Raw genomic sequence first — 22,415 nt, forward strand, 5'->3', positions numbered from 1 at the left:
CACAGTGCAGAGGCCACCAGGTTCAGCAGCAGCATGAGCCTAAGGTCTGAGTGTAAACGCAGAGCTGTCTGCCTGTGTGATCACACGGTGTGGGCATCACAGACTGGGAAGGACAGCCAGACCAGGTTCCACTCGGTTCCATTTGGTTCCTGAACAGTCCCTGTATTCTTGCTCCCAGCCAGGCCCTGATCTAGGCAATGCGGATACAGAGAAGAAACTGAGCTGCTCTTGAGGAGCGACTAGTTGGGGACTTCATGACTTTGAGCCTTCCTTCACTCAATCAACAAGGACTGACATCCCATTGCACCTGTGTCTGGACAGGTACAGAAATGAGGCATCTACTGTGTACCAGGGTTCTCACTGGACCCCTGGCCTGAGGTCTGAGCTTTGTCTGAACAGGATCGGGTTGGGACTGAAAAGGAAAGAGTGAACAATGATTGTGCACCAACCACATGGGACGGGTCTGGCAGGTATGGGCCAGGTACTCTATATGTGTTCTCTCTTTAATCTTCACAAAAACTTTACAAAGTTCACTAACAGAGGTTAAATGACACCTCTATGTTCACACAGTCCATGTAGGGTTTAGGGATTTGAGTTCCTGTTGGACCGAGTCCGAAGTGCTGCTTTTCCATTGCTCACACTGCTTCCCTAAAGATACTCAGGGGTTAGGCTGGAGGACAGAGCTTGGAGTTCTTTTTCTCTACTTCGGGAACATCCCACTGACACTGGGCTTTAGTTTGCTCTGTTGATGAGTAGAAATGAGGACATCTAGGGTGAGAATGTCCAACTTCTCCCTTTGCCAATACTCTTCCCTCCCCCTTAAGTTGGACTGGTCCTGCCTTAGGCTCCTTCCCTCTCTCTGAGCAAGTGCCCTGCCCCCCCCCCCCCTTTCTTCCAACAACCTGATTACCTCTGACTGTGCTTGGTCCCCCAGGGACAGGAGTCTGGTGAAAAGCCTGCCACCGAAAGGGGAGGTCAGAACCCCAGAGCTACAGGCCAGGCCGACTGGCTCCTGCCCAGCCCGACTGGCTCCTGCCCAGCCCACCAACTCCTCTGCCTTCCGTCCTTCCCTGTTTCCACAGCCCGCCCCCAACGATTTCCTCCCTTCTCAGTCACTCGCTGCCTAGTGATCCATGGGTTTTAAATTATAACTGGGACCCAGGAAACGCGTTCCTAAGTACAATATTCATGGGCTGGGCTGACACTTTTAATTAAGGTGATTTACACTGAATTATCCTTGGAAATAAAGAAATGGTGTGCTGCCTGGGAATACCATCATCACCAGCGCCTTTGTAAGTTACACTTCGTTTTAATCTATTTGGGGAATTGTTTATCTAGTTCATTACCCAACCAAACACCGAGGCCGGCCTTAAATAAGGCTTAAGTGGGGGTGGGGGCACTGCCATCTCCATACCCCGCCTCTCTAGAGTCCCCTAGCCTCCCTGTGGCTCCTTTCAGGACTTTGAAAGCACTGACCAGAGAGCTGGCTTCCCATCCTAGAGGCCAGGTCTCAAAGTGGCTTTGGAAGCCTCCCAGGAAAGGTCCCCAGGCTCAGGCCTCACCAAGCCGCACCTCACTTGCACCTCTGTGCCATCTCTCCATGCCTAGGGCTCTTTCCTTTCTCTGGGTGGAAACTCCTGCCTGAGGGCCACAGAGAAGTCTGGGGGGTCACTCCCCACAACCCTCCAATCTTCAGCCCGCTTTATGTTGCTGCCTGTCCGCACACAACCAGTCTCTACCCCATCACCATCCCAGAGACATCTTAGGCTTAGCATGCCCAGAGCCCTGTCCATTGTCTCCTCCTTTCCTCAGAAACTTCCTTCTCTGCCATCATCACCCTTCTGGTCACCCAGGTCAGAAGGCTCTTCCTAGCAAGTACCTTGTGAGTAATCACCTAAGTTCTCTTGCTTCTTCCTCCACCAGTTTCTCATCATTCCCTCTTCTCCGTTCCCACGGCCACTGCCATTGTCCCAGGTCAGTGGGTCAGCTCATCATCTGTCCCTTGGACCCTGCCCAACGTCATTTGTCTCTCTGCTTCGACCCCCAATTCATGCTCCACACTGGCCTCCAGAGCGATTCTCCACTTCTGCAATCTGGTCAAGGTTCTTGCGGCTCACCAATATTCTGACTCCCCCTCTGCATCTAGGACAACCCTCCAGGCCTGAAAGCCCCCTACAATCTGTCCTTAATCTAACTATGCCCTCCTTGTTCTAACTAGCTGAGTCCTGGGGTCTATTTGCACTCCTGTGCAGGACTGAGAAAGGGGAGGCCGGGCTGAAGGATGGTGTGGGGCCACAGCCTCTGATCTCAAGTGTCAAAGTACTTTGAAAAGTAGACGTGCTTTGCCAACAGGAGTTCTGAGTCTTCTTCCCGTAGGTGTCTGTGTGCCCATGTATCTGTGGGAATGAGTGTGTGTGTATGTGAGCATAGCTCGTGTGCTGGAATGTGGGCGTGGACGGTGCCTGTACGTCATGTACACGCGTTTGCCTGTGTCCATAAAAAGCAGCCAGCCCTAGCTTGGGAGCCAGGAGGTCCCTGCTTCTCTGTGTGAGTCCTCAGGTGTGTCAAATAGCAGCCTGCTGCGGGTGGGGGTGGGGGTGGGGGTGGGGGGAAGGTTGCTGCTCTGTGCTGTTGGGCAAAGGGAAGCAGAAGGCACAACACCAGGCCCATCCTGAAGAACTTCTCGGGGAGCAGCCATGTGGCAGGGACGGAGGGAGGCGTCCCAGGTGATGGAGAGGCACCCTGCAGCAGCGTCCACAGGCTCCGGAGCCCGCTAAGCTGTGGGAGGGGTGGGAGAGCAGAGGCAAAGGCAGAGTAAGAGCAGGAAGGGGAAAGTTGGAGGGAAGAGAAGGGAGGGGAGCAGGGAGCAGGGAGCAAGCAGTGGAAGGGAAAGGAGAGGACTGGAGAGCTGGGCAGGAAGGCTCTGGCCACATGCCATGGATGGAGGATGCCCTCCATGCCAGCATGCCCAGGCACACACAAGCTCTGCCCTCCTGCAGGACTCAGTTTCCCCATCTGTGAAATGGCTGGGCAAAGGTCCCATTCAGCTCAGGGAGCCCGTGGGAGGAAGGGGGGGTGGGGTGGGGGGGTTGGGGGGGTAGGAGTCTCAGGAGCCCAGGTGCCACATCTTTTCCCCCACTTCTTCAGCTCTCCTCCTGCCTCCCAGACAGCGGGCAGGGGCGGGGCAAGGGCAGCCAAAGCTGGGGCCCTCCCCGCGCGCTACCCGGGCTCTGCGGCGCCCTCAGCCCGGAGGGAGCTGACACGCTCCTTGGGAATTTATCACGCACCCAATTACAATGTTAATTGGCAAGTTCCTGAAATCAATTAATTCGCAAATTTTTTCCAATTAAAAATCCAGATAAATCACGAGGGCGGCGGCGGCCGGTCCAGCCCGCAGTCCGGTGGGCGCAGCGGCCGCAGGGAGGGGAGGGCGGGGGAGGGGAGGGGAGGGGAGGGGGCGGCGGGCGCGGCTGCCCTTGAACGCCTTTGCCGGCCGGTCGGACTGTCAGCGCGCCGGGCGCGGCGGGGCCGAGACAGATAAAACCATCGACCCGTCGCCGCCAGCGCTTCGGCTTTATCGATCCGACGGGAATTTCACTTGCTGTGCAGATCCCGCTGTCCGGCTGTCAGACACCGGGTGGGGGGTGGCGTGCCAAGGGTTAGGGGGTGCTGGGGTGGGCCTGGACGTGAGGGGCACAGAAGTGGGGGACGCAAGACACAGCCGTGAGGGGCGGAGCAGATGTGGGAGCTCTGGGGGGGGGGGGAACGGACACGCGGGTAAGGGTGTGACGAAATATGGGGGGGGACTGGTGCAGGATCACGGCTGGGGGGCACCTCTGTGGGTAGATGTGGACTCCCTGGGCTGTGCAGGGGTGGGGCCGCAGGGACTAGGCTATAGTGTGGCCCCCACTGAGGAGGCAGAAAGAGAGCTTGGGCCCCCATTTTCCAGATCCTTAGGGGTCCACAGCTTTTATGGGGCGCTGCAGGTCCCTCCACACACCTCTGCCTCTATTCTCTGTTCTTATTGAGGGGAAGTCCTCCATTGGAAGCAAATTGCCCAGAAACCCTCCCAGACAGCCAAGGTGTGGAAAGATTGCGGAAAGATATTTCTTTCCCGCTGTGCCCCTTTTAGGCTAGTCCCAGGTGTGTGTGTGGGGGGGGGGGCAGGGGTGTGTGTGTATGCCGGGAACGGTTAAGAGCATGGCACTACAGTCAGATTGCTTGGATTTGAATCTTATCTTTACCACTTTATGGGCTGTGCAACCTTAGAGAAGCCACTTAGCCCCTCTGTTCCTCAGTTTCCCCATCTGTAAAATGGAGTTAATAATTTTTTATTACCTACCCTAGAGGGTTGTTGTGAAGATTAAATACATTAATGCAACGTAGAGTACTTGGCATATAGCGAGTGTGCAAACAGGATTATTATTTTATCATTTGTATAGTCTTCTGTGCTAGTTTTAAGTATTCTCACAAATTCTTTGATATTCCTCCTGTCAAGAAGTAGAGCTTACAGAGTTTAATTCTCTCTTGAGTGGGGGCTGGCCTTGGTGACTTGCTTCTAATGAAGAGAATAAAATACACTGGAAGCAATATTGTATGACTTCTGAGACTAGATCATATAAGGCATTGTGGCTTCCTCCTGAGTCTCTCTCTGGGATCACTTCCTCTGTGGGAAGTCAGCAGCCATGTCAGAGGGAAACTCAAGCTGTCCTACGGAGAGACCCACGTGTGGAGGAACCATCTTGGGAATGGCTCCCGAAGTCACTGGCAGACTTTCGGATGACTGCAGTCTTGGCTGACATCCTAACTGCAGCCTCATGAGAGACCGAGCCAGAAGCTACAACTACCCACAACTACCCAACTGAGCTGTTCCTGAACTGATGGTCCATAGACACTGTGGGTAATAAATGTTTGTTGTTTCAAGCCGATAGGTTTGAGGGTAATTGCAGCACAGCAACAGATAACTAATACTTCCTTCAAAATTCAGCTCAGGCCGCCCCTCCCATAGGAGGTCTGCTCTGCTCTGAGCTGGGGTTGGCGCTTTCTCCATGCCCCACAGTTCTTCCCATCGAGCAGCCTCTACCCCTCACGGTTTCTATGGCCCCGCTCCCCTTACTCTCAAGCAGTGAGCTTCTGGGGGTGGGACCCGTTCGGGTTTACCTCTGGGTCTCCTGCACCCTGCAAGGGGGATTAGGTGAGACGGTAGAAGGAAGATCAGTCAAGTTTGATGACTTGAACTGAACAAGGGGTGGGGTGGGGTTGGGAATGGTGGGGAAGGCTGTTCCCTGGCAGACGTATCTTCCAGAGAGGGCTGCAACCCACCATGTCTCCTATCCCATGTGCTCTCCTATAATATGACTGTGCCACTCTCCCATCAAAAGGTGGGGTGTATGTTTGCTCCCCTTCAGTCTGGCTGGGCTGATACTGCCTTGACCAATAGAGACCAGCAGAAGTGGCATGAAATGACTTTCGAGGCTAGGTTGTAAAAGGTGATGCAGCTTCCATCTCGTTGGCTGGAACATTTGCTTGAGCGCCCTAAGCTGCCACATAGAAAATCCAACTGCCCGGAGGCTGCCAGGCTATGAGCAAGCCCAGGCCACATGGAAGCCAAGTGTAGGTGCTTTGGTCACAGCCCCAGCTGAGGTCCCAGCTGACAGCCGGAATCAATCACCAGACATGTGAGTGAAGGGGGCTCTAGATGATCCCAGCTCCCAGCCATTGAGTCTTCCCAGCTGGGGCCCCAGACATCCTGGAGCAGACACAAGCCATCCCCTCTGTGCTCTGTCTGAATTCCTGAACCCACAGATTCCATGAGTACAATGAAATGGTTGCTTTAAATTGCTAAGATTTGGGGTAATTTGTCACACCCTGGCTCTGTCCCTTTGATAACCTGGCTCCTCTATTAGGCCCTCAACGAGGCTCCATCTGGTCCTTCAGGCAGGGAGAAGGGAGGTAGGGTGGAGCACGGGGGGACCTGCCCAAGACCCTTCTTGATTGTCACCTTTCAGACCTTGAGATTCATAGAGAAGGTAGTGCTTACTCCCCTGGATGGCGGCACAAGGCCATACTGCTGGGCAGCCTGCCAGGCCCAGTCCCTGCTTCTGCTACCCTACCTGGAGGCTTAGCATGGCAGTGCAAGGCCCGTGGCTGTGGCTCATCCCTTTCCAGCTCCTCTTGTGCCCTTTTGAGGCTGAGGACTGAAGAGGGGTCACCCTCTTCCCATCTCCGAAAATACAGCAAGAAGGGAAAGGCATCACCATTTTGCTGGAGGATCCGAGGACTGAAGGCAGAGTAGAGGAGAGTAACAGGAGGGCTTTGCCTTCTACCTAGAGGCCGGGGACTGGGCCAGGCGGCTCTTCTGGGACCTGGCGTTTAGAACCGTGAGTGGAACTGTCTGGCAGGCAGGCTCCCCCGGTTGGTGGCTTACCTGGCAGGCAGCTGGGCCAGCTGTTCAAGTTCTTGTTCCATATGCTCCTGCAACTCACTGGGCCTTAGCAGGACCTGGCAGATGGGGCAAATAGGGGCCTGGCTGTCAAACAAAGCTGCTGCCTTTTTCTTACCTGGGGAGGGAAGAAGAAGAGACAGACAGATAAGCTGGGCTAGTCTGTGGACGGAAACCCAGTGTCCCAATCCTCCAGTCCGAGCCTGCTGCCTCCCAGGGCTTCCTGGCCTAGAGGAGGGTGGAGCCTGAGGGTCTCAGAGACCAGGACCATTCACCCTTCTTTGTGGCTCTGGGCCACGAATGACACCTCCTTAGCCGGCTGCCCCTCTGGAAAATCTTTTGGGACACAATCAATGCTCTGTGCAATCAAAGCTGGATCACTTCGTTTCATACTGGTTAGTGAAGGTCTTGGGCCATCACCCAGAATATCCAGTGCCCCCTCTGTCTCTCCTTTCCTTTCTGCTTTCATATTCCCCAAATCTGGAGAAGGAAGAAAAGAGGGAGAAAGAAGATTCATTCCTGCATTCATTCAACAAACATTGTCTGGGGTCTACTCTGAACCAGCCCCGGTGCAGAGCAGTGGGGCCCCAGAATATAATCAGATCTAGTCCCTGCCCTTGAGGCCCTCACAGTCAAGGGGGAACGACCAGAAAGGACCCATGTGACTTCTCGGGTAGTGTTCTCTCCTGGTTCCTCACCTTCCCAGGATTCTGCCCATAGCCTCTCCTCTCCCTGTTCTGCATGCTGGATGCTCTTCTTCCTTCTTACGGCCCTAACTCCCATCTGTGCCCTGTAGATTCCAGAATCTGTGTCTCTGCCCCCAGATCCCTCCCTGGTTCTCTCAGCCTCTGTATCCAAGTGCCTAACGGACAGCGATGCCTGGATGTCCCCTAAGAATCCCCCAAGAAAACAAGTCCTTCAGCTTCTTCACCCCTTGCAAAACTGCTCCTCTTCAGCAGTGCCCATCTTAGTTAATGACACTGACACCTTAGTCACCCAAGCCGGGAAAATTCGCCTCCCCTGAGGCCCCTTCCCTTGCCTTACTGTCCCTCCCACATTCATTTAACCACCAGGTCCTGTCCATTCTGCTTCTTCAGTATTCCTGGAATCTATATTCTCCCTGTTTGGATCTCACTATCTCTCACATGGATAACCTCATTGGCCTCTTGTGAGCCTAACAGATTCTGGGTTTCCCCCTCCCAAATACCCTTCAAATTGTATGGGAATACAAGTGGGTATTGGGCTGGCTTATGCTGGCTTGGGGGGCCAGCTGGGAGCCTGCACTCTGTCCCCACTGTGTCCCAGCTCTGTCACTGTCTCTGTCGCTGATGGTGACCAGAGCACACTATTCTAGGAAGGAGGCTGAAGGTTGCCTAGTGCATGCCTCTTGGGGAGCCTAAACCCTCTCCCTTGTCACTGATACCACCCAGTGCTCCTCTGCCCTCTGCTTAAGGCATGGGGTTGAGGAGGCCTATTCATCCAGAAACATCCTTGCCTATCTATGTAAACGTCGACTGTAGAAAGACTTCTTTAGCTTCAGCCAAGATCTTTCTCCCTGCTTCTTCTTCCCACTGTTGCCCAGAGAGGGTCAAAATTAGCTTTCAGAGAGATAAAGGCCATGCCAGTAATGATGGTGGTTGAGCTGGGTTGCCAGATTAAATATAAGATGCTCAGGGGTGCCTGGGTGGCTCAGTCGTTAAGCATCTGCCTTCGGCTCAGGTCACGATCCCAGGGTCCTGGGATCGAGCCCCGAGTCGGGCTCCCTGCTCTGCGGGAAGCCTGCTTCTCCCTCTCCCACTCTCCCTACTTGTGTTCCCTCTCTTGCTGTGTCTCTCTCTGTCAAATAAATAAATAAAATCTTTTAAAAATATATGAGATGCTCAATTATATTTGAATTTCAGTAAACAATGAATACTTTTTCAGTATAAGTATGTCTCAAATATTGCATGGCATATACTTATGCTAAAAGTTACTCATTGTTCTTCCAAAAATCAAATTTACCTGGAGGTCATATATTTTTATTTGCTAACTCTAGCAACCCCATGCCTGAAGGAGCTCCCAGTTCAGCTGAGCACAGGAACACACCTCCCTTTGACACAAGGTTGAGGATGGTCACAGCTCTCCTGGATGTCCAGACTGAGTCATCTGAGAGCTCAAAGGAGGGAGTAGTTCATTCTGGGTGTGTGTTTTGAGGAGTGCAAAAAGAGAAGTCTTAACCAAAGAAATGGAATTTAAGTTGCACCTTAGAAGTGTTCCAGGCAGAGAACTGGGAGCAAAACAATGAGTTGTGACTTTCTTTATAGACAATTGAAAACAGACCTGACATTGACTAGATGTGCAGTAATGAAGCAAAGGAGAGGAAAAGAGGAAGGGAAAGGCTGTAGGAAGAAGAGCAGATCATCCTAGAAGCCAGATGATCTTTGCAGAGCTGGGAGGTCCACTGTGGAGGCTTGGTGTGGGCCAGGGTAAGCTAGGTGTGGCTCTAGTCTGTGTGGCTAGGTCTCTGAGCAGGGGAAGGGGCCCTACTGATCATGTGCCTTGCTGGCTATGCCTCAGATGCTCAGAGGACAGCTGGAAGGCAGTTCTGAGTAAAAGAAGCAGATGTGGCCTGGTCTGGAGGATGGGAGATAAGGATTCTAGTCTCAGCTCTGCCTTGAACTTCATTCTGCCTGAGAATCTTAGAGGTGAGTGAGACCCTAGAAATTCTGCAGGCCAATACCTTTGTTTTACAGGTGGGGAAACTGAGTCTCTGAACTGGATAGTGGTCCCTGTACTCAGCTCATGATCTCAATGCTTCATTTATTTATTCACTCAGCAAACATTAATTAGACAATTATTTTACTTCAGGCATTATTCTAGGAGAAACTGGAGTTCAGAGATAAATAAAACACATTCTTGGCCTGAAGGAGATCACAAAGTAAGAGGAAAGCCAAAGAAGGGTCAGTGGGTCCAGTCACTGCTGCCCTGGCCAGGGCTGCGGGAGGTGAGAACGGGAGCTCCAGGGTGGAGGCTGGAGGGACCAGAGGGTGGTTGGTAGGGTCCAGGGGGAGGCAGTGCCTGATGGAAGCATGAGGGGTGAATAAGGGAGAATTGATAAGGCTGTTAAAATGGATCATTGAGGCAGGGCCTGGGGCATAACTGGGGAAATGGTAAGGGAGGAGACCTGACAAAGCAGAGGATCCAGGGCATGGAGCTGAGGTAGAAAAATCAGGGTTTCTGCGCCCTTTAGCCTGGGCCACCAACTCTGGCTCTTAGGGATTCCTAGAGCCCAGAGTCTTCCCTCCAAGGCTGGGACCAGGACTCAGCATTCCCATTTACTTGTTCTCAGTTCATCTGCTTTGCTGCCACAGAGATCTACTTTTCTGAGCTTGGCCTCAGTTTCCCCATCAGGACAGTGGGCCCTCTTCCTGGCTTCAGCTTTGGGAATAGCACTGACAGGGATCAGCAGAGGGACCCTGAAGCTCATGCCCTCCATCCCACCCCCATTTTCTCAGGGGTTAGAGTGGCAGGTGTCAGCCTGGCCATGGGCCCCCTGCTTCCCCTCCCCCGCTGTGTTCCCTATAATTTTATATTGAGACCTGTGGTCATGACGTGGGTTTTACTGCACTAACGACATGGCCTGCCCAGGTTTAATGACAAAATCCATACTCTGGCCCTGGGCCTGCTCCTCGTTTGCATAATTCCCAGAATACAGCTCCCTGAAGCTTTTGACCTGGGCCATTACAGTGGCCATAAAACAGGCCATAAAACCACTGGGAATGGCCAAGAGGAGGGGGCTGTGGTCTTGCGGGGGTGGGAACGAAGTCCTCAACCCCCTACTCTTCCAAGGCCTGAAAGTGGGCATCCTGGCCCTTCTCTTCCACAGTTCCCAGAATCTGAGAGTCCTCAGGCTGGAGAGACCTCTGGAAATCCCTAGTTCAGCTGCCCATCTGATGTAGGAATCCCTGGAATCCCTTCTGCAACGCCAATGTGCCAGCATCACAGGTAGGCAGACTGAGCCCTCCAGAGGCAGGCTGTCAGAAAGCATCTTCTCCTTGAGCATCCCTCACTCCTGCCCCTGCCCACCCCCCACCCCCCCAAGCTGGCCAGGCCCTTTGCCACAGGTGGGTGTAGGTCATGCGGGCCTAGGTTGAATCTTGTCTCTCTTCAGGAGGCCTAGCTCCATAGGGAGGTCAGGAGGCAGGCTGAGCAGCGTAGTGGGGAGACGTGGGAAGCATGAGGGGCTGGGGACAGGGACTGGGACGGGCTGTCAGTGCTAAAGATGATGAATGGGGGAGGTGAGGTGGGAGGCCCAGTGTTATCGGCGGCGGATGGCGGTGCGGGCGCTCGCCGCTCCTGTTAATCCCCGGGCGCTGCCTCAGCCCTTGCACTGATAACGAGGAAATGGGACTGACAACAATTTTTAGCTGAGAGATTCTTCACCAAAATGCCAGGCGGCCCGAGGTCTGACAGCACCTGATTGAGTGTGTGAGTGTGTGGGGGGAACGCCGGCGGCCCCCTCCCTTCCCATGCAAAGATGGATCGCTCATTCCGCCTCCCGTCCACATTCATTACGGCGCCTCCCCCCCCGCCCCGCCCCCACTGCGCCTGCCACCTCCACTTTCCCGCCCGCCGCAGGGAGCCCCCGGAGCCGGAGGGGAGCGGGGAGCAGAGGGGCTCGACCCCGTCCTCAGCCTTCCGTGCACGGCACCTCAAGCTCCAAGAGCCAGAGGCGACGACAGGGTCAAGCTCCCTAGCTGTGTGACCTCCATGAGGTCCCCTTCGCGTTCGGAGCTGCTTAGAATACCTGCCCACCCAAATCGGTGAGGTTCCACCCGGAAGTGACTGGCCGCAGGCTGTGAAGACGGATAGGCACGCCGAGGAGAGCGGAGCGCTCAAGCCAGGTAGCCTTCTCCTCGCCGGGGCCAGGCTCCCACCGGTCGGGCCCTGAGGTCTTGGAACTGGGCCTCAGGCACCTGGGGTCCCAGATCAGCCCTCTGCTGCCCCCCTCTGTTGGGAAGTGCTGACCATTGGGAGCAGGCAACTCCAGGGCCCGCAGAGCGGCTCCCTCTCTGCCATCTTCCATAGTGAAGCCTGGTGCTGAACTGGGACCTGGAGGCTGGGGGCTCATTCACATTGGAAAGCCTTCCCTTCCGAGATCACTAACCCACATCCGACCCTGCAGCGCCCCGCCCAGCGAGTGCTTCTCTGGCTTGGCCTGTTTGGTGGTGTCCTAGTTCTGTTGCCCGTGGGTTCCATTCTTGCCTCTGTTTGTTCAAGCAGCAAGTCCCATCTTCATGATATTTTCTCTGCAGACCACAAAAGGCAGGGCTTGACTGCCCGGTGTCTGATTTAAGAAGGGGGAGGGTTAAAATGAGAGTGAGGGTACCGCTAATGACACATGGCAATGGAAGCTGGGTCTTTGAAGAGGATGTATGTGTGTCCATGTGTGTGTTTGTGTATACACACACGTGTGCCCCACCCTTCCCTTCACCGAACCCCCGGTAGAAGGGCTTCCATTTCCTGGTGACCAGGACACAGAGGAGCCTTCAAGCAGAATTCAACAGAGTTGTCTCTTACCAGCTGTGAGACCTTGGGCAAATCACTTAACACTGCTGAGCTTTAGTTTTTCCTTGTGTGAAGCAGGTATAATAATATCCAGCTCCCAGGACTTTTGTGAGGATTCAGTTAAACTAGGGCTCTGTACAAAGTGATGAGTCATTATCATCTCCAGTAGGCTGCTGGCACAGTTTCTTGTTTGTGCCTGTATCTGTCCCCTTCTGACACCCGCCTGGCCTTGCCCTGCATCTGGCCTTCTTCCCTGCTATGGTCAAGATTGTATATGATTCTGGGCGCCGGGGTGGCTCAGTTGGTTAAGCGACTGCCTTCAGCTCAGGTCATGATCCCAGGGTCCTGGGATCGAGTCCCACATCGGGCTCCCTGCTCTGCGGGAAGCCTGCTTCTCCCTCTCCCTCTCCCCCTGCTTGTGTTCCCTCTCTCGCTGTGTCTCTCTCTGTCAAATAAATAAAATCTTAAAAAAAAAAGAAGATTGTATATGATTCTGTAGGTACCCTGGCCCTTCTGGCCTCCACGGAGGTCCTTCTTCCTTCCCATCTATCTCTTGATTGGTTTGTATGTCAGTATATCCATCTGTCCATCCATCTAACCATTTATCCATTATCTGTGTATTAATAATAGCTATTTATTGGTTGTTATTATATGTTAGGCTGTAGGCTTAATGTTATGCATATTTTATCCCATTCATCTTTACGACAGTCCTGTGATGTAGATATTATTATTGTAATCACAATGATGAGGAAAATGGGGTTTGGAACAATGAAGCGACAGAGCTAGAAGGTTCAGAGCAGGATTTAAATTCAGGTCTGTCTGACGCCAAAGCTAGTGCTCTTAACCACTGCATAATACCCAGCTACTTACCTACCTATCCACTCAGCTAGGCAATAATTCAATAGTATTCAACCACTGTCAACTGGATACTGACAACGGGCTTGTTATTGTACGACGCCATGCAATAATGAACAGGACAGGTACACTCTCTGCCCTCAAGGAGCTTGGGAACTGACTGCAGATAGGGACAATAACAAACGTCCCCAGAGTGGTTTTATTTTTTTTAATTTAATTTAATTTAATTTTTTTAATCTTTTTTTTTTTTTTTTAAAGATTTTATTTATTTATTTGAGAGAGAGAGAATGAGAGACAGAGAGCACGAGAGGGAAGAGGGCAGAGGGAGAAGCAGACCCCTGCTGAGCAGGGAGCCCGATGCGGGACTCGATCCAGGGATTCCAGGATCATGACCTGAGCCGAAGGCAGTCGCTTAACCAACTGAGCCACCCAGGCGCCCCCCAGAGAGTGGTTTTAGAGAAAGGGAAGTACTTGGACCCGCGGGAGTATATCCCCTGGCCTGGAAGGTGAAGGGAATGACATTCAAGCAAAGATGTGAAGGATGAGTGGGAACCAGTCAGGCAATGACTGTGGACAAGTTGCGTTCTAGGTTCAGAACAGTGTGTTTGAAGGTACAGAAGGGGAGAAGGACCAACTGAAGAACTGAAAAGTGTCCAGTGAGGCTGCAGCAGAGTGACTGAGGGGCAGAGTGTTGAGATATAATGAGAGAGAGGCCAGATCCTGGAGGACTTTTTTTAATTACGTTAATGATTTTGGTTTGTTTGTTTTTTAACGTACAGGAGAGTTTTAAGCAGGAGAGAGACATATCAGACTTTTACTTAGAAAAGATCATTCTAACTGCAGAGCATGGTCTGAGGGGGCAGAGTAGAGAGTGCAGGAAGGCTGCTTAGAAGGTGATCTCACTAACTCAGGTGACACATGATGGTGCCTTGCTGGAGGGTGATGGTGATAATGATGGAGGTGGACAGAAGGGGACGAGTTGGATGTGGGGGTTAAAGGACTGACAGGAGCCAAGGGTGACTCCAGGGTTTCTGGCTTGAGCAATAGGAGGAGGAGAAACAGGCTTGGTGAGCAAGAAAATGAGTTCAATTTTGGATGTAGTGCTTAGTTTGAGGAACTGTTAGGACATCCATGTGAAAATGCTTTCTAGGCACTCTGGGAGCCAGAGCCAGAATGAGAGAGCTGGAGACATTGACACACAGGTAAGAGCTGAAGTTCACCAAAGCATTCTCTGTGCCTGGCACAATGTCTGGCATATGGTAAATAGTCAATAAATATTTATGGAATGAATAAACCAATTACTGAAGTTGAGAGTAGGTGAGATCGGCTAGGGAGCAGGTACACAGTAGGAAGAGGCTGGAACAGACCTTGAATAACTCCAACAGGTGGAGGAAGTTTAAGTCATCCAGGACTAAGAACAGTCAAGAGGAGGACGAAAGCAAGTCCGATATCATCAAGGCCAAGAAGGAGAGTTTCAAGGAGGGGGCTGTCATTGATAGGGTGACATGCTGCTGAGAGGTCAAGAACGTGAGGCACTAAAAGTGTCTCCTCTACCCATCGTATCCACAGTACAACCATCTACCCCGACTTCATCCATCCATCACCTTCCAGACCACCTAACTTCTCATCCTGCCCTCTCTGGCTCATCCCCTTTCTCCTCTTCCCTCCAGAAAACCATGATTGGTGCCTCTGCTGAGTGTGGGACAGGAAGAGTTAACATGCTGACAGATGGCATTTTTTACCTTCAGTCAATATGAACAAGGCCCCAAGACTATGATTCCAAACATCTGGATTTCATCAATATGTGATCTGTCATCGTATATTGGCATTCCCCAGTCCCCGCGCCAGAGCAATGCGGCTGGTTTTATTAATACGTCAAATACATTATCCGTGTAATACACTTGTCTGGCTGGGGCCTCCCGCTGGGGCGGGGCGGCGGATTTGAATGTATGATGAATCAGTTTGCATTACATGTTCGTAAGTCATCATTTGTCAGGATTAATAGGCATCCCTGGTCGAGGAGGTGGGGGTGGGGCAGCCAGAGGAGAGATGTGCATTTAGCGATGGCCCATATTTATCTGCCAGTACCCGGGGATGCCCTGAAAACAACCGTGTACCCTCCTGCCCATACCCCAGGACCGTGGCTGGTGCTCAGGGGGAGGGTGACATTTTTAGCAGGTCCTGAGTCACTTGGAACCAAACAGGGCCTATCCGTCTCTGCTTTGGGCTTGCCAAAGAATATGGCAAAGGCCATTGGCACAAGCCGGCTAACTCTTACTCTCGCTCGAAAGGACTCAGAGTTTCTTCTTCCAGGGAGCCTTCCCTGACTCCCCCAGACTGTACTAGGTGCCTTCTCTGTGTTCCCACAGCCTCTTGTGTCACCTCTAGTGACCCAGTGTTACGATTGCCTCCTCTGTGTCTGTCACCCTCTTTAGACTGGAAATTTCTTGAGGGCAAGGATTAACTTGTTTACCGCCACAGCTCCAGCATCTAGCAGAGGTCATAGCCCCAAGTAAGAGAATAGTAATAGTAATAAGAGAAATCAATAAATATTCTTTGAATGAATGGATGAATACATGATGGTAGACCTTGCTGAACTCCCCAAAGGATGCAGACGTTAGCTGGGAGACATAGTGGGAGTTTTCTCTGACCTCTTGCCTCTGCCCTGACCCTTATTTAGGGTCTAGTCTGGTCATCTATCCTACTATAAGTGCCTCTTCGTCATTTGCTCTTCTTTCCATGAGACGGCGCAGAGTCCCTCACACACACCAGTGCCTTACTTGTTTGGATTTATACCCGGATATAATAATACATAGGGTGACACACTTGTGCCCGCATGCCATCTTCCCTTCTCCCACCTCTGCCTGCAAAATCTCAGATTGGCATTGCCCACTCCACATGGCTTGCTGCCAGCTCCGGGTCCTTATGAAACCAGAGCCTGGCTGGTTCCCTGACCCCTATGGTGATGGATGCTATTTCCTGTCTCAAGCAGTAGAGGGGGCCTGGATTGAGCCAAGGCATGTCTCCTGGGTGGCCACTGGCAAACACAGGCAGGACAGCCAGGTGGAGGTCAGCCTGTGGACTGGTTTAGGCTCAGACTTGGGCTCGAACTGGAGCCAAGGGCTCTGGGCCAACGCATGATCAAGCTCACTGAGTCTGGGGCCTGGAGCCCCAACTGTTGGCCCCATCAGCCTTTGCTCTACTGAGTGCACCAGCCAACCTGTTTAGAGACTGGTGGGGCTTCAGGGATCCTAGCTCTTTCATACCCCCGACCTTGGCTGTCCCAAACACAACTGCAGCCTCTCACCTCTTCTGGCGCTTCAGTTCAGCTCCCCTCCCCACTTAGCTAATAACTTCCAGACAGCGGCCCCCGGCCCAGGCTGGGCTGGGCCGGGCCATGATGGGTGGGGCAGATGGAGCCTCTCGGGGGGGTTCCCTGGGATTAGCTATGACTGACTGTAGAAAAGCGCCCAATTCAGGAAAATCTCCATATGTGGACATGTACAACCTATCCTCTCAAGTGTCTGGACACACACGTGCACGTGGGGGGCACTGGCACACACAGGGAGGTGCTCACACAAGTGTGGGTCTTTTTTCACATCTAGATAAACACACCGGGGAAGCCCAGAGCACCTCTGCCTAAATGCGAGTGTAGACGGAGTGTACCTGTATGCTCTGCCCCAGTGCCTTCCTGGAGCCAAAATGCTATAGGACTGTACTGTTTAAAGTAAAGCAAATCCAAGTGTGCTTTACCCCCTGCTGGCTCTGACTATGGGCTTATAAAAATGAAGTGGGAACCTCTGCAGCTGTGGGCAATAAATCCTGAACCGCCGAGGAGGGCATGTTACCTGCTTTCTGGGCTGATGGGTGGGACTTGGGGCACTGATGGCAAGTGCCTGCAGGGGCTGGGTGGGCAGCGGGCCAGCTCCTCGGCCTCAGGCGCTGCCTGCTAGCCCAGCCCAGGCCAGCCGTCTCCCCCAGACCTGCGGGGTCAGGAGCCCCGTAGGTGCAGGAGGAGAGCCCCAGGCGCTGGGCGAGGACCCAGAGGACCCAGAGAGCAGCAGAAAGAAGTAGAGGAGGCAGGGGCTGGGGTGGGGAGAGTGAGCAAGACAGGCACGTGCTGCTAAGGCTGAGGGGAGCCCTCGCATCTGGAGATCAATTAGCATCAATTACTGACTTCATTTAATTGTCGTCCAAGATGAATTTGTCATTTTTAGCTGGGAATTAATGGGAGACCTTCACCTCTCCCTGGCAGCAGCCGCAGAGCCAACAGCGGTCACCTCAGTCTCCTAGGAGCCCTGAATCCTGCTCGGGGAGGGGGGGAGGCGGGCCAGGCTGGGGCAGGCGGCGGGTGGGGCTTCTGGTCCCTGGGCAAGCTCTCGCCTGCCCCAGGCCCTGCCGGCCTGGCCCACTAGCCCAAGGCCAAGGCGGGGGCTGCGGGGTCCCGCAGAGCAGTCCTTTGCAGCCTCTGGCTTCAGCCAGAAATTAATTTGCTGGGCTGAGCATGTTTACCTTTTCCCAGCAAAGGCGAGACAGTAAACAGCGGACCGGCGGCTGAAATTGAATTGATAACTGCATCGACGTGCCAGATAACGCCTAAAATAATACGCCGATAAGGAAATTCGATTTGATTTGCTGCTACGCGTCAGATTGGCCCCATCTGTAGCTGCCTGTAATCATTTTCAATTGCGTTGGGAAACCTTATTTGTCCTTAAATATTTCTGTCATTTTTCATTGCCGGCGACAGATCCTTGGGCAGGTGGCAGGGGTGTGCTGCTTCTCTGGGCGCGGGGCAGCGGCCCGAGGAGGAGGGTGGTGAGGACTCTCAGGAAGGGAGGCAGGGAGCAGGCAGCCGGGCGGTGACAGCTGTTCCTCCAATCAATCACGCTGTCGACAGGGAGGGACGACTGGCTGGCAGAAATTGAGTTTGCCTCACAGGGGACGATTGAGCAAATTAATAGCCCATTAGCCAAGCAGTGACCTGAGAAATGAAGGTGCAGGGGTTCCTGCTCACTCAGGCCGGCTGGGGTGGGGCAGGGCAGCGGGAGGGTCTGCGGAGGAGGTGGGGGAACACGGAGAGCAGGCGCGAGCGAGGTGCGGTGGGGAGTGGATGGTGCAGGAGGAGAGAGGCCAAGTTGGGGGAGGTGGGCTGGCGAGGTGGACACTCCTAGGAGAGATGCCGGGGAAGGTGGGGGCGGAGGGGGCTCCACGGATGGCTCTTTACCATCTTCCCATCATGCCCTCCGGGACTGAGTTCCGTGCCCGTAAATTCGCCTTCCTCGGTCCCTGGATACTTCCTTTACTTCCTCTCGTCACTTTCCCGGAAAGCGGCACATGGCCCGGAGACACCACTCCCTGGAGTCCTCTTCGGTGCAGGCTGTTTATTTGCCCAACTCCGGGTTCCTCAGGCCAGGAGAGGGGCGGGGGGGTCAGTGTCTTCCTTGTGCTCACTGCCCCTTCCAGCCCACCGTTCCTCCACCCTGTGGGCTCTGAGGTCAAGTACTCCCCTGCATCCCTCATCACTGGTGTCCTCCATTCTCCATAGTCCTCCAGGACTTTGACTCTCACTTGTCTACCCCAAGCCCCATCACTGACCTCCTCAGGGGTCGTTCTTTTTCTCCCGGACTCACTTCCTCCTGGAGGACCTGGTCAACAGCCTGAATTGCTCTGTGAAGAACTTCCTCTCCTCCCAACCCTCCTACAGCCTTGCACTCATCATACTTGCTTCTCCCTCTATCCTCCCATCTCTGGACACACCACTGACTCATGGAATCTAGCCTGAGTCCTAGGGCACATCACTGTAACACCCTTTTGCTTCCTCTGCCTCCTCCACGATCCTTCTATTCTCCTTTTTGTCTCAGACACGTAGGCGGCTAAACGCAGCTGGGGAAAATCACAAAACCACGCAGATATGTGCCAATAAAAATTCACCGTTTCCAATCTCAGCACTACTAAGCAATCCCTTAACATGCCCTTGGTCAGCTCTGTCTCCCTTTTCCCACAGAGACAATCCAATAATATTTTACTATCTGGAGTTCCCAGCCCCATCTTCTGTCCCCCTCTCTCTTACTAGGTGGCCTTGCTTCCCACTTTGCTCAGAAATCTGAAGTCCTTAGGTATGAATTCCCTCAACTTCCAGATCCACACTCGCCTCCTTTCTTCTTCCAATTTCACTGGAAGAGGTATTCATCTTCCTGTTCTAGCTATAATCCCTTCTCCTGGGTTTAGAATCCCATTCCTGCCTATGTTCGCAGGGAAAGCTGTTGTGGGCCCCCTCTCTCCTGTGCCTCCCTCCATCAGCATCTACATGCTTGGAGTACCCCCCTCCCTGCAACAATATCAACAACTCATGTCTCCCTTCTGGATGGCACCTTGTAGCCAATGCCCTCCCCTTCTCCTTCCCGGTTCACCTAAGATGCTCCAAAGAGTCTTGCTTGCTGTCCATCCTCCTTTGTCTCCTGGCACTTCGTACGTCACTGGGGTCTGCATTCCCACCACCCCACTCTCGATCAGGCTGCTCTCAATCAGATCCTCGATGGTCATCATTCGCCAGAGAGGATGGATACTCCAGCGATATTCATTTATTTGTTAATTCAATAAGTAGTTACTGAGGGTCTTCCATGTGTTAGGCACTGCACCAAGGTCTAAGGATACAATAAAATCTATGTCCTTTTGGAGCTTACAAAGTAGGAGGAAACAGATACAATAAAATTATACAAACAACTGTAAAATTGCAGTCATGCCAAAGAGAGGTGAACAGTGCGAGGAATCCAGAAAGGCCTCCCTGAGGACGAGACACAAGCTGAGAGGTGATGGGTATGTACGAGCTGAATAGATGAGGAAGAAGAAGGGATAATGTTGATCAAATACTTCCTCTGTGCCAAGCACTTTACTATTCCATCACCGAGGAAACGGGCGTGGAGAAGCTCTGTAACTTGCCCATGGTTACCCTGTAAGCCGTGCTGCTGGACTCTCAACCCTCGAGCCCATGCTCCTGACCCTTACCCTCTGCTCCCTCGGAAGACAGCTATTACCCTGTCTTCATCCCCTCCTCTCTCTGCACGCCGTCCTCCTCAATCCCCACCTCTAGTCCTGTCCCACGCCTGTCACTGTGCACCAGATCCTCTACTTGGATGTTCCGCAGGCTCCTCTAGCTCAGTGTGCCTGGAATGGGACTTGTCTTTCTCTAGACCCGCCCTCCTCCTGCTTTTTCTATTTCCATGTGTGGCACCCCCCTCCGCAGACTTCCCTGCGTTGCAGTCTGGACTCTGACTCTTTACTCTGGCCCCTACATCCGGTAAGTTTACATCTGAGCTGTCTTTACCCCTAAGGACCCCCAGCGCTGTCTTTTCTCCATTGCTTTAGTTCAGGTATCATCTCCACTCTTTCCTGTCAAGACCCCTAATGCCTCTCTGTCCCCTCTAATCCATTTCTATCTCTACAGCCAGCAGGATCTTCCTAAAACACAAGTCAGATCCTATCGTTCAGCCACTTAAGACCCTTCCTCGGCTCCCAAAGCCCACAGCATAAATTCCGAGCTCCTTATCATGCAAGCCCCTCTCCAGCCTCGTATCCCCTCCGGCCGGGCTGTGTGCTATGGCTGGGCGAGGCCAAGCTCTTTGCATCTCGTCCTCACTGCTCATGACATCTACCTCCCCATGGGCAACCTATAACTCCTATTTGTTCTTTAAGACCACACCCAGATGATACTTCTCTTTGAAGCCTTCCTTGATATCACTCTCTCTCTCATGCTATTTCTTGTATGCCTTTACCTCGATTATTGCACACATCCTACATACAATATTTCAATGATTTGTTTTCCCATCTGTCTCCCCTGGTAGACTGAGCTCCTTGAGGGCAGGGAGGTTTTCTGATTCACCTGGTACACTCAGGGCCCGACACATTCTGGCACAGAGGGGGTGGTAGTGGCTGCTGAATGATTCAGCGGCCAAGTCAGTGGGAGGAGAACTTGAAGGGACTGCGGGAGAATGTCTGAAAAGACAGTGAAAGATGGAGTGGGTGGGCGGTGGAGGTGTGGGGGTGAGAGGGAGGAAGAGGGGAAGGCAGGCAAATGAGGTCATGCTGTCAATTTCTTTTGTTTAAATAAAGCCTGGTTTCATGGTCAGTGACAGGGAGAAGCCCTTGAAAGACAGAAGCTCCAGCTGTCCTAGAAAAATACCAGTGTCCCCAGAGCTGGTGGGAAGAAGGTGGGCAGTGGCCATGTGAAGACAGATGGACAGTAAAATCCCACGCCTAGAAACACTGACAGACATACCCAGCAGGACGGACAGATACCCACGTGCTCAGGGAGGGTCTCCAGTAGCCTTGCCCATCGCAGAGCCCTCTGCGGGCCTCTATGCTAGCCCACCACCCCACCCGGAACCCCTGGGCTGCTCCCTCTCTCAGCAATTTCCCTACCCAAGAAAGCTCTAAGGGTTTCAATTACCGGCGCATGGGATTTAGTGCCCTGGGCTTCTCTGACTGGAGGAGATTTATTTGAAGGTTTAGTGTCGTGGAGAATTCACGTCTTCACTCCCGGGAGCCCAGCTTCCGTCCTGAGCCCCTAAATCAGGAACCAAGATGGGCTATTGTCACTTACCGCATTAGCCTCGTTAGCGGACCAGGAGGGGTGATTAATAGCAATGCACACACAGCCATCCTGCTCACTGGCCGCTCTGTCGCTGCGTGTGACCCAGGGAGGGGGTGGGGAGTGGCTGAGCTGGCTCTAGGATACCTAAGGGGTCTGCATGAGAGCCTCCACCCCACTGCCAGGCAGGGAAGTCCCTGGGGCTCTTCCAGGTCTGGGGACAGTCCAGAGATGAGTAAGCCGGGCCCGAGACTGCCCTGCTCCAGGCCTCTGGGCCCTGACTCCTGGAGGGGTGACCACGCGGAGTGCACGACGGGGGCCGGTTCTAGGATAAGGCCCAAAGTGTACAGCTGTGTGTGTGTGTGAGAGATGTGTGCACGGTGTGGGGTGGAGTTGGACGGAGAGAGCGGGAGTGTGTGTATGTAGGAGGTAGAGAGCAGCGGGTACGCTTATTTCATGTCCCAAACTCTCTCTGAGAGCTTACTATGGGCCAAGTGATATTCTAAGAGCTGGAAATACAGCACTGAAGAGGACAGACAGGGGGGCGCCTGGGTGGCTCAGTTGGTTAAGCGACTGCCTTCGGCTCAGGTCATGATGCTGGAGTCCCGGGATCGAGTCCCGCATCGGGCTCCCTGCTCGGCGGGGAGTCTGCTTCTCCCTCTGACCCTCCTCCCTCTCATGCTCTCTGTCTCTCATTCTCTCTGTCTCAAATAAATAAATAAAATCTTAAAAAAAAAAAAAAAAGAGGACAGACAGGGCCCCGAGAAAGAGGAGGGGTGTGTGTGAGAGAAAGGAAGACGTGTGTGTGAGAGAAAGGAAGATGTGTGTGAGAGAGAAATGAAAGCGAGTGGTTGGGGGGGAGGGAGGTGTGAACACATGAGCGGAGAGGGAGAGGTTCATAGGAAAGGCAGGGGGAGGTCCGAGTGCGGGAGCAGGGAGGGGGAGAAGGGCAGGTGTAGGGGAGTGGCTGGGAGACATTTGTGT

General features: G+C 53.2%; 1 protein-coding gene across 2 annotated transcripts in view; it reads right to left on the reverse strand.

The window, feature by feature from the left end:
* Positions 1-22,415, reverse strand: part of RNF220 (ring finger protein 220) — a 224,927-nt gene that overhangs the window by 28,818 nt on the left and 173,694 nt on the right. For both annotated transcript variants that reach the window (XM_045897854.3, XM_045897855.3), the window contains exon 3: positions 6,428-6,560. In XM_045897854.3, the coding sequence (XP_045753810.1) occupies positions 6,428-6,560 (133 nt within the window). The remainder of the gene's footprint in view (positions 1-6,427; positions 6,561-22,415) is intronic.

Source organism: Mirounga angustirostris, unplaced genomic scaffold (genome assembly GCF_029215605.1).
Source record: "Mirounga angustirostris isolate CCGP_5_RB_7025 unplaced genomic scaffold, mMirAng1.0.hap1 SCAF_4, whole genome shotgun sequence".
Taxonomy (NCBI): Eukaryota; Metazoa; Chordata; class Mammalia; order Carnivora; family Phocidae; genus Mirounga; species Mirounga angustirostris.